The sequence below is a fragment of the Ranitomeya imitator genome, chromosome 3, assembly GCF_032444005.1.
Source record: "Ranitomeya imitator isolate aRanImi1 chromosome 3, aRanImi1.pri, whole genome shotgun sequence".
In the NCBI taxonomy this organism is placed as follows: domain Eukaryota; kingdom Metazoa; phylum Chordata; class Amphibia; order Anura; family Dendrobatidae; genus Ranitomeya; species Ranitomeya imitator.
The window spans coordinates 726381576-726398023 of record NC_091284.1 but is presented as its reverse complement, the minus strand read 5'-3'; the positions used below and the strand labels follow the sequence as shown (position 1 = coordinate 726398023).

At 40.9% G+C, this 16448-nt stretch overlaps 1 protein-coding gene across 1 annotated transcript; it reads right to left on the bottom strand.

Annotated features, from left to right (window-relative positions):
* Positions 1–2062: 2062 nt before the first annotated feature.
* Positions 2063–15404, bottom strand: SP7 (Sp7 transcription factor). The gene is made up of 2 exons (XM_069758761.1): positions 15274–15404; positions 2063–3792 (listed from the first exon to the last, which is right to left on the bottom strand). The coding sequence occupies exons 1-2, from the start codon at positions 15292–15294 to the stop codon at positions 2530–2532; spliced, it is 1284 nt and encodes a 427-aa protein (XP_069614862.1). The 5' UTR covers positions 15295–15404; the 3' UTR covers positions 2063–2529.
* Positions 15405–16448: the final 1044 nt, after the last annotated feature.

Here is a 16448-nt window from a genome sequence, read left to right as displayed (position 1 = left end):
TTAATTTTTAATTTTATTGAAGCAAAAAATATAAAATCAAATAAATAAAATTCAGAAGCCATTTCAGTTCATTCAATAAAAACATATTTGCAATTTTATTGTCCAGTTTTATCTTATGCTTACATACTACAGAATGTTGTTGGCCCCTTTTGGCTTTACATATATGAATAATATGGTTATAATGAGGGCATTTACCAATTAAAAAATGTCCACAATGTACATCGAAGGCATCTCTGGCACATTCAGGCCAAACAATACTGAGTGCAAATTTCAAAGATCTCACAAAGTGCATTTCAATAGCATATGAATCATTATGGCCAAGAGGGGCCCGATATGGTGACGGCTCCAGGGAGCACCACCTTTTACAACTGAATTGCCTCATTTAGCTTCATGGTATATTCACTGTATGGCACTTCAGACATGATCGGGTCAATGGAATTCAAAATGCACATTAGTCAAAACATATTTACAAGCACAATTAACTTAAAAAAGAACATATTATATATTAAATTAGGTCATTACTAATACAATACATTGCATTTGTTTCACAAGGCAACACTGTCTAGAAGAGAGTTCATAGGAAAATTCTACAGAAAAAAAAAAGTTAACAATTAAAACAGTTCTCCAGGAATAGAAAAATATGTCTGTTTTCTAAAATCAGCGCCACACCTGTTTATAGGCTGTGCCTGGTACTGCAGCTCAATTCAATACTGGTACAGTTGCTGTTTTTGGAGTGGATTGTTAAAAGCTGCACAAATTTGCAGATAAACAGCAATTTTACCTATAAAATTGCTTAGCCATTATCACTATGAGCCCGACTCAAGACGAGAATTATTCACATCGGTCTTAAAGAAGGGGCTTGCTGGAGTCAGACTCTTCTGATTCATGAAGAGGGTCATGAATCTGGAGCTTCTGACGGGTGGTGTGTGCCTCCGCGCGCCACGCCAGAAAACTTACTACATTCAGGTACTGGAGTGAAATTTCTGGCATAGGGAACATCGCAGCTTGCCATGAGTGAGAAGAGCTATGGTGTCTTGTCCCTGTCCAAAAAGAGCAGAGTGAGGGGAAACTGGAATGAAAACTTCAAAATTTTGACATAACTTTGACTTGCACCTAAATTTTGCAACTTCAAAGCTTTTATGCTAAAATTCGGGAGTGATAGCTTTGTTGAATCGCGCCATATGTGTGGCCTTAATCGAAGGCTGGAAAAACACCTATTAGTCTGCAACATGGGAATTCATTAAAGCCAGCATTTGCCATCTGTCTTACCAGGGACCATGAAAGAAACCATGAAGTAGCACCAAGTGATAAATATGATATTATTGCATTTGGATAATAACACTGCCTAGAGCAAAAATATATAATATAACAGCTGCCCTGAAATACAGAAAAGTTTTATGCTATTGCATTGAGAGCAATTTGATTTTAGGATATAGTGTGGTATAAATTAGTGGGATTGGTTTATAAGGCTTTAGGACTCATTTTCAGAAATGTCAGTGTTCGGGTGAGGCTGCCCCTGTCTGCAGTCATTTGTAGAATTTTTTTTTTTTTTTAAATAAAAAAGTCACATTTATTGGTCATATAGCTAGATCCTTTTTACTACATCTCAGCTTGGCATCAAAAAACCTAGGGGCATATTGCTGCCCTGTATTATGATTGGTGCCAGGCCTGGGCAGGTGGCCCATGACAAATGGAGGCAAAGCACACCAACGAGAATCTCGGTGGCACCAGACAATATAGAGGTTAAAAAACGAACTGCTTACAAACCTCCATGATCATCAAGAGGTAGAACATAACCTTCTTCATAGAAAAGATTTACAGAGGAACATGAGGCCAAAATCCAATATAAAAATGTATAATCATTATAACTGTTCAAATTTAATTTCCCATTTACTTATGCTTGAAAAGGGCCTTCTGCTGGCCGAAACGTTGCCAAGACCATGTTGCATTTTGGAATAAAGCAATGAAACTACAACTTTGGTGCCATGGAAATTCTCTATTTTATGGCTGTTGAAAGGAACAGATAGATTAAAATTTTGAGTCACACCCACAATACTGAGGATTCTTTTTTTTTTCTTACATTTTACACATGAAAGTCACTTGGCTGCTTTGACATGGGCATGGCGTTTTCCTCCGCAACAGGTTGTGAAGTCCTATTACAAGTAGAACTGTCAATTCCGGAGAACTTGCAGGCAAATATCTGTGCCTGCCGATAGCTCCTTCCTCCTCCCCAGAATTTTATAAAAACAAACTGTTATCTCCTATCTCAGTAATGTGAAAATCTGTTGTTATTGAATATGAATTTTACCCCTGAATTGAGAGTGAAAAATCAGTCCAAGAGGAGAAGGTGCAGATTTCTCTGATAAAATATATTTCAAGGTTGCTTATTTTCATGTGTGCTACTGTACTAAAAATTAAGGTTACTCGTTCATGGCTCTTTATTATGATAGAGCAGATTGTACCCTACAGCATCAACAGCTCTTGGAATTTTTTTAAGCACCAGTTTAAGAACCATTTTAGTTATTCTCTTCATATTTCTAGTAACCCTCCCTGCCCTGGACTACTAGATGTTCTTTCCTGGCTACCCCCAGCAGATGATGCTTCAGTTGCTCCCGATCCTTCCTCTCTGGGGGCATCTACAACTGCTCCTCCACCATCTCCATGAATGGTACCTTCTTTTGTGCCATTTTGCTCAACATGGCTGCGCTGGTGCTTACTCAGATGGTCACTGCGCGTGAATCTTTTAGCACAGAGAGGACATGTGAATTTCTTTTCACGGGTATGGGTACGTACATGGCGCTCAAGCTCATCACTGCGTGTGAATCGCTTACCACAGAACAGCCAGTTGCAGACAAATGGCCTTTCTCCTGTGTGCCACCGAAGGTGAGCCTTGAGATGTGATGCTTTACCATACACCTTACCACAGCCTGGAATATGGCAGCTGTGCACAGGCTTCCTCTTCAGGCTTGCTGCAGAAGCTCCTAACCTTTCAAGCTCCTGGCAGTTTGGACAGTCACATGATGGCCGTCCAGTATTCCCATATGATGATCTTTGGGGCTTTAATTGCCCTGATGCTTCAAGCAATGGCCCACCTGTCAGAAGTTTTGGCTTATACATATCAGGAGCTAAGGAGTGTTGAGTTGGTGAGAGCAGATGCGCAGATGGAGAAGGACTTGATGAAGGTGATATAGATGGAAATCCCACAGAAGGGTAGGATGCAGGTGTCAGAGTGGTATATTCAGAGCCATACTGATTGCTCATGCCTGTAGAACTTGTCACAGGTGGCACAGATGCAGTTAGCCCTTCGGATTGTGATTGGTTGCCCAGCCAATTACTATTCGGATGCATATCCCACCATGATCCTCCTGTGCCAGGTGGTGAACCGGAGATGGCTGGGTGATGAATTCCAGTTTTATACCAAGAACTGTAAGGATGTCCTACATCTAGAGATGTGTACACACCTGGAACACAATCGGCTGTTGATAGACTTTTGGGCTCTTGACATCCTGTGGAAGTGGAAAAAGAATGGGGAAATGACCCGTAATCAGTTGTGTAGCTTGAAGGAGCAGGCGGTGTCCCACATGGTGTCATTAAATTACTTCCTCCTAAGTATGTAGACGAATATCCATCACCCATTAGTTTTGTGGCACTAAAGTCATTACTCGGACTGTAGGTCTTCTTTCCTACTCCTTTTAATGATGGTGTAGGATCTCTAATAGGGCTCGAGCCTCCAAACTTGTTGCAGGCGGCACTTAGCATTGCTAAGGGGCTAGAAACATATCGGGCTTCTTCCTAAAACAAAAGAGCAAACCAATTACTCAAACATGGACATTCAAGAAATGCAAAGTGTGATAGAATGTCAGTGAATTAATTATTTAGGTCCAGAGTGTTATATTGATAAATTTGTATTACAAAGCTCAAGGTGCCCTATGTGGCACGATATAGTGCCTCTATACAGCACCGCATTCTACTATATAAGCCGCACATTGAAATTAGAATATTTACAGAATGTGAATGTCACACCAACCAGCAGAGTTACAGCTTTGGTCCTGAGGCCTCATGCACAGAGCCATGGAACAAGGGGGCACGCAAAAAATAGATACATAAAAAGCACCTACAGTATAGACCCCATGTCACTTAGAGGGGTTTCTCCTGCTTTTAAAATCTATTCTAAATGGGCTCAAAGTGAGGCAACAGAGGAAAATATATATATATATATATTTCCCTCTCGATCCGGCATTGCTCCTCTGCACTTGCTAGTATGTCCCCCACGGGTTTGGTGGTATCAAGAGACTGCTGCTGCCAAGTGGCGGCATATAGTTAGCTGCAGACTGCACATTCTGTCTGAGCCTATTTCCAGACTGCACATTCTGTCTGAGCCGGTTTCTTTTACTTGGACGGAATGTGAGGATGGCAGCGGCCATGTGAGGCCCCTTCAGGATGTGAATACCGCAAGATCAGCAGGTCACACAGTGGCAAATGTGGAGAAGCAGTGCCGGTCCAGAGGGCGAATATAGCATAATATTATTACCCCACCATGAACCCAGAATAGCATTTAATGTAGAGGAGAACCCCCAAGTTTCAAGTACAAGTGCTTCTCACTAAATAAGAATATCATCAAAAAGTTAATTAATTTCAGTTCTTCAATACAAAAAGTGAAACTCATATTTCAAGTGTTTATTTCTGTTAATGTTGATGATTATGGCTTACAGCTAATGAAAACCCAAAAGTCATTATTTCAGTAAATTAGAACAATTAACAAAAAACATCTGAAAAGACTTCCCAGGTGTTTAAAAACGTCCCTTAGTCTGTTTCAGTAGGCTCCACAATCATGGGGAAGACTGCTGACTTGACAGATGTCCAGAAGGCAGTCATTGACACACTTCACAAGGAGGGTAAGCCACAAAAGTCATTGCTAAAGAAGCTGGCTGTACACAGAGTGATGTATCCAAGCATATTAATGGAAAGTTGAGTGGAAGGAAAAAGTGTGGTAGAAAAAGGTGCACAAGCAACAGGATTGACAGGATTGTTAAGAAAAGGCCATTAAAAAATTTGAGGCAGATTCACAAGGCGTGGACTGCTGCTGGAGTCATTGCTTCAAGAACCACCACACACAGATGCATTCAGGACATGGGCTACAAGTGTCGCATTCCTTGTGTCGAGCCACTCATGACCAATAGACAACACCAGAAGGAGAAACAGAACTGGACTGTTGCTCATTGGTCCAAGGCATTGTTTTCAGATGAGAGTAAATTTTGCATTTCATTTGGAAATCAAGGTCCCAGAGTCTGGAGGAAGAGTGAAGAGGCACACAATCCAAGCTGCTGGAGGTCTATTGTGAAGTATCCATAATCAGTGATGGTTTGAGGAGCCATGTCATCTGCTGCTGTAGGTCCACTGTGTTTTATCAAGACCAAAGTCAGCACAGCCGTCTACCAGGAAATTTTAGAGCACTTCCCTCTGCCAACAAGCTTTTTGGAAATGGAAATTTCATTCTCCAGCAGTACTTGGCACATGTCCACACTGCCAAAAGTACCAATACCTGGTTTAAAAACAACAGCATCACTGTGCTTGATTGGCCAGCAAACTCACCTGACCTTAACCCCATAATCTATGGGGTATTATCAAGAGGAAGATGAGAGTCACCAGACCCAACAATGCAGACGAGCTGAAGGCTGCTATCAAAGCAACTTGGGCTTCCATAACACCTCAGCAGTGCCACAGACTGATCGCCTCCATGCCACGCCGCAGTGATGCAGTAAAGATTGAAAAGGAGCCCCGACCAAGTATTGAGTGCATTTACTGAATATACATTTCAGTAGGCCAATATTTCAGATTTTAAATTAATTTTTCAAGCTGGTGTTATAAAGTATTCTAATTTACTGAGATAATGACTTTTGGGTTTTCATTGGCTGTAAGCCATAATCATCAACATTAACTGAAATAAACACTTGAAATACATCACTGTTTGTAATGACTCTATATAATAAACGAGTTTAACTTTTTATATTGAAGAACTGAAATAAATTAACTTATTGATGATATTCTAATTTAGCGAAAAGCACTTGTATGTCCTGCTATGATTTTAGTGAGCCAATTGCATAAAATAAATCTCCATGACTCCATCTTTATACTGATTTGACAGATTTTATATTGCTTCATGTCCCATTATTAGTAGCCCCTATCCTGAATTCACGGTGTTCTCGGTCCCCTATTATGTCAGTTAGGACAGAAATCAGAGAATATAACTTCTGTAGATTACAATAACCTTACCCATTGAGGCCCTAGCTTTAGTTGTGAAGTTTTTTGTTGCTATATCCAGCTCTCCTGGTTTTTTGCCTCTCTTGGTTTTTAGCTTATTTCGCCGTTTTCATTATAACTCAGTTTAATGAACAATAAAGCTTTCGAACACAAATCAAATTTTATCCAAATGCATTAACTTGGTAGATTATGTAGGGCTGTAATGTCTCAGTGCAGTCAGCTGTGCTTTATTTGCACTTGTGTCTCATGGTCTCTGCCAAAAGGAGCTGTCCGTGTATATTTGTATGGTTACACGACACACAAGGCTGGCTCTGTTTACATAAATGCAAGATGTCTCAGGGGTGGCCAAAATCTGTCTCTCCACTTATTGCTACACTACTGCTACTACTTGTTCAATTTCCCACAATTTATTCTGCAAAACCGATGGTCCTATAAATTGCATGGAGACTATTTTGATTATCCAAATAAGAGAGCGCCAAGACTGATGTGCATTTATTTTCTATGCCTACAACGGCATATAAACTAAAAATTAAGAAATATTTCCCTTTAAAATGTTTTAAAAAATGCATTATGTATACACAAACACAATGTAAATAAAGTCATGGATGTTGAATATTTTATTCAAGTGTTCTGTAGATAAAGTATCTGGAAATACTAACAACTAACATGGCCATATCTGTAGACTCCATAGACGTTGTCGTCCAGTTTTCATAAGAATCATAATAACAAGTCTGTTATGATTACGTAGTAATATAGATCTCAATTCCATTATTTTGCAAAAGTAGAAAAATCGACAGGAAACATGTCAAATTTCATATACAGATGTTTTGCTGGCGTATACAAAAAACGTATTAATAAGTGGTCAAAGCTGATCTTTAAGGGGGTATTCTGAAGTTTGGACGTTAACTTCCCGATAGTTGGGGATCAGACCACTTTGACTCTAACTAATTCAAAGAGTTTCGCTTTAATGGAGTGGAGGTAGATCATGCACACCATTGCTCCATTCATTTTTAATGGGACTAGTGAAGATAGCTGAGCACTGTACTTGGCTGGTCTTCAGCCCCCCCAAAAATGAATGAAGTATCACTGAGCATGATCGGCCACCACTCCATTCACATAGTGCTCTTCAGAACCCCCGATTCTGAGTATCAATGGTAGTCAAAGAGGTCAGACCTAGAGTGATTGGGTAGTTTTTTCTTACAAAGCTTGTAAGCACTGCAACTAGCTAGGATCGCTGAAGGAAGATTAGTATTTAAACAAGGGTCGGACTGACCCACCAGAGAATTCTCTGGTAGGCCCAGGCACTGACATCCGCTGCCCCACGGGACCTCAGCCAGTGGTCTGTTGCTAATAGGGCACACCGTAGCAGCTGCTATCAGGCCCATGAGTCAGGGTAACTCGCCCTGGCACCAACAGAGCAGCAGCGGTGGCGCAGCCGGTGACAGGAAGCAGGAACCGGCTACTGTGACTAAAGCCTGTGCCCGCTGTTAAAGACAAAGGAATATTCACTGCTCCCCATGCCTATAGGAGTGGAGAGCAGTAAATATTCATTCCCTTTAGTAGCGGGCACATGTGATCACCCTGAGACTGCAGTCCGATGCGGCTTTTAACCCTAGCCAACCTCTTTAGCACCACTGTGTCTTCGATGCTGACGAGGCAAGTCTGCATCATTTAGCAGCATCAGGAAAGCGTAGTACAGGGGTGTAACAATGCTTCTCTCCTGAACGGTCACTTAGGCAGGATCACTTAGAAACTGGTGTCGGGTAGCTGGTGAGCTCTTGCTTGAGGCGGATGGGACCAACCCTTAATTCTTCTTTATTCACTTAAATGAATGTGATATTGGACATGTTGAATTTTAACATTCACATGGAAGACAAAGTTGGTGCTGGACACCTGCCAATAGTTTTTTTCTGCTTCCCTACTAAATACGTGCACATTTGACCAAGCCAAGCATGTGCCTAAGTGGGGTTTTGGAATTGGTCAGGAAAAAATAGGCATCTAAGAGGTGGGAGATGGTTGGATAAATGCACGAGATGAAGTTCCAGAGGGTTGGCATGAAATTTAGCCATCTCAGCTTAGCGACGTGTCAAACAAGTAGTCTTACATAATACAGCATAAAACCTGTAGGAACCAAATAGTCAACACAAACAAACAGTTAATTGTAGGTTCAGTAAAAGTTACAAACTTGGCTTAAACCTATGAATAAAACTCCATACCCCGATCACCACAGGCCAAACTTTCACATAAACACACAGTGTGAGGATGCCTTCAGCAGGCAAACCTGGTGGAAGAACATCTGACTGTCCCATCAGGTTACATTACAAGGTGTTTACAAGTAGAATAATACTAACCTATATATAGGGCTTCCACAAATAATCTCTGCTACAAATTCTGGGCTTTATAGACCTCAACGCTCCAGCTAATATTTGCTAAGCCAGCGTCTGAGGCTACTCATTATCCACAGAATTTGAGGCATGTTTCTGCTGGGTTTATACAATTTATTTTTAATATTTTATGATCCCACCCAAAAGTATCTCCACCTTAGTTCGAAAATGGGGATTTAAAATTATTCCCTACACAAACTGAATTTAGGTCCCCATTAACTATTAGTGTCCTGTGTGCAAATATTTAGTTATAGTGACTATAGTAATCTATATTTACATTGTTAGCAGCTTAACTGGTAAATAAATGTTTAACATATTTTTCAGCCACTTTAATTGCGTTGGTGGTGTGCCGACTCAAAAGATCACAAAGAAGTGCTCTGTTTGGGAGATAGGTGCACGCAGCTCCAGCTCGAGCGAGCACACACAGAGGATGAGGGATGCAGTAGACAGTCAAAGGCTCTCTACTACATTCATACGCAACAGTCTGTCCAAGCTGAAGCAGGACCTCCGCTCTCATGAAGTGAGCACTTCTCAGAGGTCTTTTGAGTGTTCGGCAGGAGTCTCTGGATCTGAACTCACAGATCTGTATGCAATTACGGTAGCTGAAAAATATTGAAGGAAAATAAAAAAAAGTTTTGCCAAGAAGTGCTTAATTTAGGAGTCTAAGACTTCCCAATGCATCACTACTCCTTCATATGTGCTTGCTCAGGCTGGAGTTGTGCACGCTTGTCTCCTGGTCAGAACACTTCACAGTTATTTTTTTAAGTTGGACCCCACCTCTGACTCGATTGCCTTTGAAATGGGTGAAAAAAAATAATGGTTAGTGTTTACTTATTCTTTAAACTGAATCAGTCAGGATTTTACCACGGAAATTAGTGGTATAGCTGTGTAGATCCAGTCCGACAATAAAATTCATACCCATTGTTGTAGTAATCCGATGTGCCAATTCCTTGGACTAATCGTTCCACTAAATCATGTAATCATGCCCCTTTAGGTGGGAATGACTTCAAACAAAAATGTTGGCAAAATGTTCATAAATTGCCCCCTCATCTTTTGAGCCTTCTCCTTGACTTCTTTTATAAAGTATAGAGCGTCTTTAGAGCAGAAGACACCAGATGAACGGTCAGGTCACTTCTTTTAGCCACGTGGCATCTTTGGAAACATGAAGAGGTAAAAAGACCCTCAAATGTCTGAACATATGAGCAAGTGGTTGTTACACAGAAACGCGTATGCTGATCCTGTTGCATTTTTAGTTAAATTTGGCATTTTTACATTACGTGAACTAAGTCAATCATTCTATGAGCACAAAGAAATTGCTAATATAATCATTGTGATAATACATCATTCTATTGGCATCACATCATCGGTTGACACGGAAATGAGCTGCTTATAATATTGATTTTTAAGCCTGCTTAAAAATTATTGCACCTATTAACAAGTTTAATGCTAGTTCAATTGGTGATTGCCAGCCTTCTTAGGCTACGTTCCCATGATGAGAATTTGGACAGGGTCACGTTAGCGTATGGCATCCGATGACAGAGTATCCAATGACACTTGGCTCAATCTGCTGCGAGCGGGAGCCGAGTCAGTGCTACTGTGCTCCGTTGCTCTCGCATGAGGGAATTGAAGCACAGGTGCAGAGGAGACGGAGAAAATAAATGTAATTTCTCCATCTGCTCCAGTGCCAACATCCGTGGTAATCGAATCGGCATCGGCAATAATTGCAGAACTGAGCTGCCCCATAGTATAACACTGGGCAGAGTGCCATGTGATGTTTTATCACATATCACTCAGCCGTGTTATACGCTCGTGTAATTCTGGCCTTTGCAGCATTTCTGCACCAACTAGCTAAATTAGGTTACTTACATTGTTTTTCAGAAACGTTTTTAGTCTCTTTTCGGTATGTCATGTTTTAAAGAGGATTTTTACCCAAAATTTTTCATTTCAATTTGGACAGATGATGTAAGAGTGGCAAAACTTTTCTTTTTGTGGTTAAATTTAAACTCTCCATCTCAGAAATATTAGCACGCAAAGTATTTGGCACCTAGAGAGTCAACTTTAAAAAAAAAAAATCTAATCAGGTGTTATCAGACAGCTTTAACTGGGGCGTGTACTACTCATAAGCAGGCAGCAACACTCAAAATTAAAGTAGTACATGCCCCACAATAACTTAGAGCAGATTTTTCAGTGTGTGAGATGTAATAATACAGCCTGATCTCCTGGTATATCCTCCTGCATGATTAGAAAGCACAGGTGACTAACATCTTTCAGGTAGGGGCAGGGGAGAGAGGCAGCACACCGGAGTTTAGCTGTGTCACATTACAAACTATCAGCATTCCTTTTTTTATAGCGCCTACTCCAGACTGCCTGTCCAGAGATGTGTCAATGATCACACTTATGTTTGTTGTGCTTAACTTGTACTTGTTTTGCAGTGAGATCAGAGCAGGGAGTCATTATATATCTCACACTGTAGTAGCCCAGAAAAGAGAAATATTGACCGTGATGATCTCACAGCAGAGCAATTGATAGCTGCTTGAGCACAGCAGACAAAAGAGCGATACTCAGTAATCAAGAGAACCAATAGAAGAGTTTGTAATGTGACACAAATAAACTCGGCTGCAATGCCCCTACCCCACACCGACTCCTACAGGAGGCTAGAAGAGAAGATCAGAACTGTGTCATTACAGTTCACACCCTGAGAAATCTATTCTAAGTTATTGTGGAGGAGTGTTCTTTCCTTTGGGTTTTGCTGCCTGCTTAGGACTGATTAGCATCATACAGGGAGAAGTACACTCCCCCAGCGAAAACTGATAAAAAAAAAGTTATGTCCAAGTAGGGGTTAACTCATTAAGTGCCTAATACTTTGACTGCTAAAGTCTCTGCTATTGAGAGACGAAATTAAAAAATAAATAAAAATGTTTTATTCCGCTCTACAGCTACTCGTTCCCAATTAACAGCACAGATGTGCTGCCGAGCAAACAAAGTGCTGGGGAGTGATTACAGCCACCGCCCACAGTATAGTAAGAGGTGACTCTCAAAGCGAGCAGCTCCTGAAAGGAAATAAGGTAATTTACCATACTCACGATATCCATTCTTTCAATAAGCCAACCAAGCAACTTTTGAATGCTGTTTAGCTGCAGACTATCCCAATATTTGCAGGTAGCATTTCAGAGGAAACAAGGTTTGAACACTTGGTCAGGGACTAAAACCAGAGAGGAGACTAGTCTGGTATGGCCCCCGGAAAGCATCTAAGTGCACAGCTCCAGTAATTTAACAGGTCTCTCCATATGTGGACACTAGAGAGAGACCTGTCAATCAATGGAAGTGGGGTGGGAAGACCAAGGGGCAGCACAAAACTAGTCAGGTCCCTCCCTCCCTATGATCCCCAGCTGTTTTCTCAGCTTTTCTAAGCTTTTTCTGAAACATTGCATACTGTGGTGTAATTGTGGAGCCAGGCTTTAATGCATGTCACCCGTGGTTCGGGCAGCATGAATCTTATGACAGGTTCCCTCTAAAATGTACCGCAGTGACTCATGCTGGATAATCATTTGCTGCTTTTTTTTATTTTTTTTTTTTATAAATCACTTTCTTAATTTGCCAGCTTAGTCTTACATTAGGATGGTCAATTTGTCCAAGTTAGGCTACGTTTACATTTGCGTTGTTGGGCGCAGCATCGTCGACGCAACGCACAACGCATGTCAAACGCATACACAACACAGCGTTTTGACGCATGCGTTGCCCTATACAATTGAAGATCAAAAACGCCCCCAAAAAATACATTAAGTCAAAAGACGCATGCGTGAAAAAAAAAAACGCGGCTCAACGCAGGCACCTGCGCCCTATGCGTTTTTCATAGACACTAATGTGTTTTTTTTGGCGCATTTACGACACAGGTGCGTTGCATGCGTTTTTCTTCGGAAATGTGACGCATCAAAACTGCAACCTGTAGCGTCGTCCGCGCCCTGTCTGCTGCGCCAAAAAAACGCATGCATCATACAATGCATGACAACGCACACCGGCGCATGTCCATGCGCCCCTCCATGTTAAAGATAGGGGCACATGACGCATGCGTCGGTATCCGTCGCCGACGCTGCACCCAACAACGCAAATGTGAACGTAGCCTTATTATACAGATGACTGGCCGCATTATGGTTCTTCATGTTATGTTAACGTGCTGCTTATTTTTACGGTTGGGAGTATCACCTAGGTTTCCCATTTTTAAGGATTCAGGGGGATCACCATGATAATTCATCTACATGATAGAAATATAGTGATAAGTCTCATGATGACCACTACTTGCAATCTGCTATTGATTGTACCACTGAATGTGGAAGGGACCCTTGATGTCCTTACCAACTTAACATTCTATGACTCTATAGAGAGGCTAGACAAACATCTGTCTGAGACGGGTTAGTGAATCCTGCATTGAGCAGGGGGTTGGACACGATGACCCTGCAGGTCCCTTCCAACACTAACATTCCATGATCCACAGAACGTTCCACAACTACAGCACCTGAACCTTCGTACAGTGCACTGATTAACTTCTAGTTGTGACAATTTAATAAAACACTTTACTACTGAAACTGAATCAAAGTGTATCCAAAGCCGAGGAAGCTAAGAAACAGCGAGTGATACAAAATAAACAAATAGCTCCGATTTGTGGTTAGAACTTTGTAACAGAAATCCTGGCAAGTATCTGATTGTGGCATGCTGAAATTAGAAATGAGAGTGGTTAATTCAGCCCGGCTCATCCCTGGGAACATTTGGGTTAAACTGGCTTCTTCCTTGTGCTTCCCTTTGAAAATGCTCCTAACCACAGTTCGGAATATATATTCCCCTTGGAGGATTTGGGGAGAAAAAAAAAAATAAAATAAACTTTGTTGTTTCCGGACCCAAACTCCCATTCTGGTTAAATCCGCAAACTGAGTCCTCATTTCTGGTTGAGAGGAGAGACAGGATTCTCAGATGGTGAGTTCTTTGATACATTAACCCTACGGCAGCTGTGTCAAGAAATCGGTCATTTCTAGTACTTTGGGAACATGTTTGGTATATGTAACTAAAGCTGTAGTAATGAGGATACAACCTATAGTAAAGTATATCTTGGTGTATGAATGATGATATGTTATGATAGTATAATTATGATACAGTATATAAAATAACATAGCAATATGAATGATGCAGTAGTAGTGTGACTGATAGTATAATGGAAAAAAGAAAGGAATCACCCTACACCAACAGCACAAATATGCTGAGGTTTCCGCCACTGACAGATGGCTAATTATGGCTGTCATTTTTCCACTAGAAACTAGTTTTATGGACATATTGCATATGTACGATAAATCTTTACCTTTCGTCATTGTCACAATTTTTTTTTTTTATTATTGTTTATTTAGGACAATTTTTATGAATTAGAACCAAAAAATGCCAAGCTTGGCGCAGTATTAGGACGCCTGCAGATGAGAAATTCATCCAGAAAACTCGGACAATTTTTTTCTAATTTTCAGCAGATTTTTATCCATGTGCCATCCGTGTATCCTTTTTTTTTTTTAAGTCAGAATGTCCGTTTTTTTACGTCCTGATGACATCTGAGCGCGATCCGCTGTCATACAACTACATTAAAACGTACATGACCATTCCCTTTTTCCTAAGTTTATAATAGAAATCCGTAATAATTGGATGCCACGTTGATGGTCTGTGTGGGATCTGATTTTTTTTTTTTGCTCGCACCCATAGACTTGAATTTGTGAGTTTTATCCGAGAGTTGGATGAAAGTAGTGCGTGCTGTGATTTTTTTTTTTCCTCCAAGACACTCGGACCAAGGAAAAAAAAAAAAAAATCATTCATCTGATAATATGGGTCAGTGTGCTGTTCGATTAAATCTCGGCTAGCACCCACCCAATTTATCACCCACCCGATTTATGCGCTCGTCTGCATGAGCCCTTGAACATACAGGAATGAGTGACAGTAGTGTCGCACATACAAATGGGGGTCCTGTTATCACTATTCTTTAATAACGAAACACACATAACCCAGCACCAACTATATGTGAGCATGGGGAAAGGACATTACCCCTACCTGGATCAACTTCATTCTAAAATAGAAAATTGGTGCAGCCCTGGTACCCTGGTATAGTAGTAATTTCAATCTCAAATTAATCTGAATGGAAGAGATTTTTCACTAGCGAAATTTCAGCATTGAATGTTTAAGGGAATTAAAATAAGTTGCATAATATTTTATTCTATTTTAATGGCCCAGAAATACAAGTTTATATTCCAAAATGAACTGATTCACGTAATGTTAACCTATGGCTCTTACTCAAATTAGTAAGGTCTACATCACATATACTATTGCTAACCTGCACATCCTATTCACCTGCCATCTACACAACTTCATCCTGGGCAACATAAGGTAAAGCACATCCAAAAGTAATGGAAAACATTAAGATTTGACAGTCCTCAGTGGTTGATACCTTTTAATGGCTAACTGAAAAGATGGGAACAAATAGCAAACTTTCGAGACTACTCAGATCTCTTCATCAGGCATAGTATCAAAAGAAATGAAAATTCAAGCAGTGAAGACTGTTACATGCTGGTTATACCAGTGGTGAGTGCCAGGGAGAAGTAGTTACCTCTAACATAGGTGATGCCATACCCCTTCTTGAGCACCAAGTTTCGCAGCTGCCGGAGCTCTGGCTGTCTGCAGCTCTTGTGGTCCTGACTCCAGAGAGGAGCTACTGATCCACCCACTGCCCCAAGGCTTATTCGGCTGCACCTCTCCTGCCCATTTGTGTTTATTAAATGCCCCTCCCCCATGAAACCAGTAAAGGGGTAGGGTGTGTGTCTAGTTAGCATAAGGTTATTAACCAACTTAGATCCAGGCTCTATATATGTACTGTATATGTGAATGCTATAAACTTACCAGGGGCTGTCTGCTATCTGTGTAATGCTGGCATTACTGGTGGCACTGTATGAATGTGAGCTGACCTACGTAACTCATCAGCTCTTCTAGTATATTCATTACCCTAGTTTATTCCATGCAGTATGTAGTGAAATGCATGCATGCAGGACACAGCAAGGGACTCTGAGTATGAACATAGCAGGGCAGATCGGGGGCAAGTATGCCAGTCATGTAGTGTTGGTGCCCACTTATTGGAGATATGGCCAAAAACTTTAATAGATTCGCCGCAAATATAATAGATGAGGAAGGTTACACATGAGGTTTGAAAGTAATTTCTTTCCATGGGGGCGAATGTAGGTTTTTCCTGCACCCGGGGCAAAAATTCAGTTTCGTGCCCCCTCCTATTCACAGCTTAAGTGGTTTGATTATTCGTTGTGTAATATGCAATTTGCATACTTCCAGTTACTTGTCTACTCGCTGTTCTTCCTAATTCTCTCAATGTTCAGTGACAAACTTCTGCAGGAAGCAGGAAGAGAAGCTAGTGGGCACGTGACTGTAAATATGAAAATCGCATATGAGTAATCACATGATGACCCCTGACGTCAACAATCAGAGCCGAATCCTGACAGTGAATATATTATACACTGTTAGGATTTGTCATGCAGCAGTGCTTAATTTTGTAAATAATGCTCTCTTAACATAATTACAGATATAGTAATCCTTGACTTGTCAGACAGCACAACTTTTCTGTCAAGTTATGGATGGCTACATGTGTGCAGAGTCAGAACCAATAACAGTACAGGAATACATCACCAGAATCACCATCAGTATATGAATACATCATCAGAACGTCATCAGTATATGAATATAGGAATACGTCTCCAGAACCACCATCAGAACACAAAT

Excerpts from the sequence above, each read along its gene's own strand:
- SP7 (XM_069758761.1), bottom strand. The coding sequence starts at position 15,294 with ATGGCATCACCTATGTTAGAG. Across the intron at positions 3,793-15,273 it reads TGGCATCACCTATGTTAGAG|GAAGAAGCCCGATATGTTTC; the intron begins GTAACTACTTCT and ends CTTTTGTTTTAG.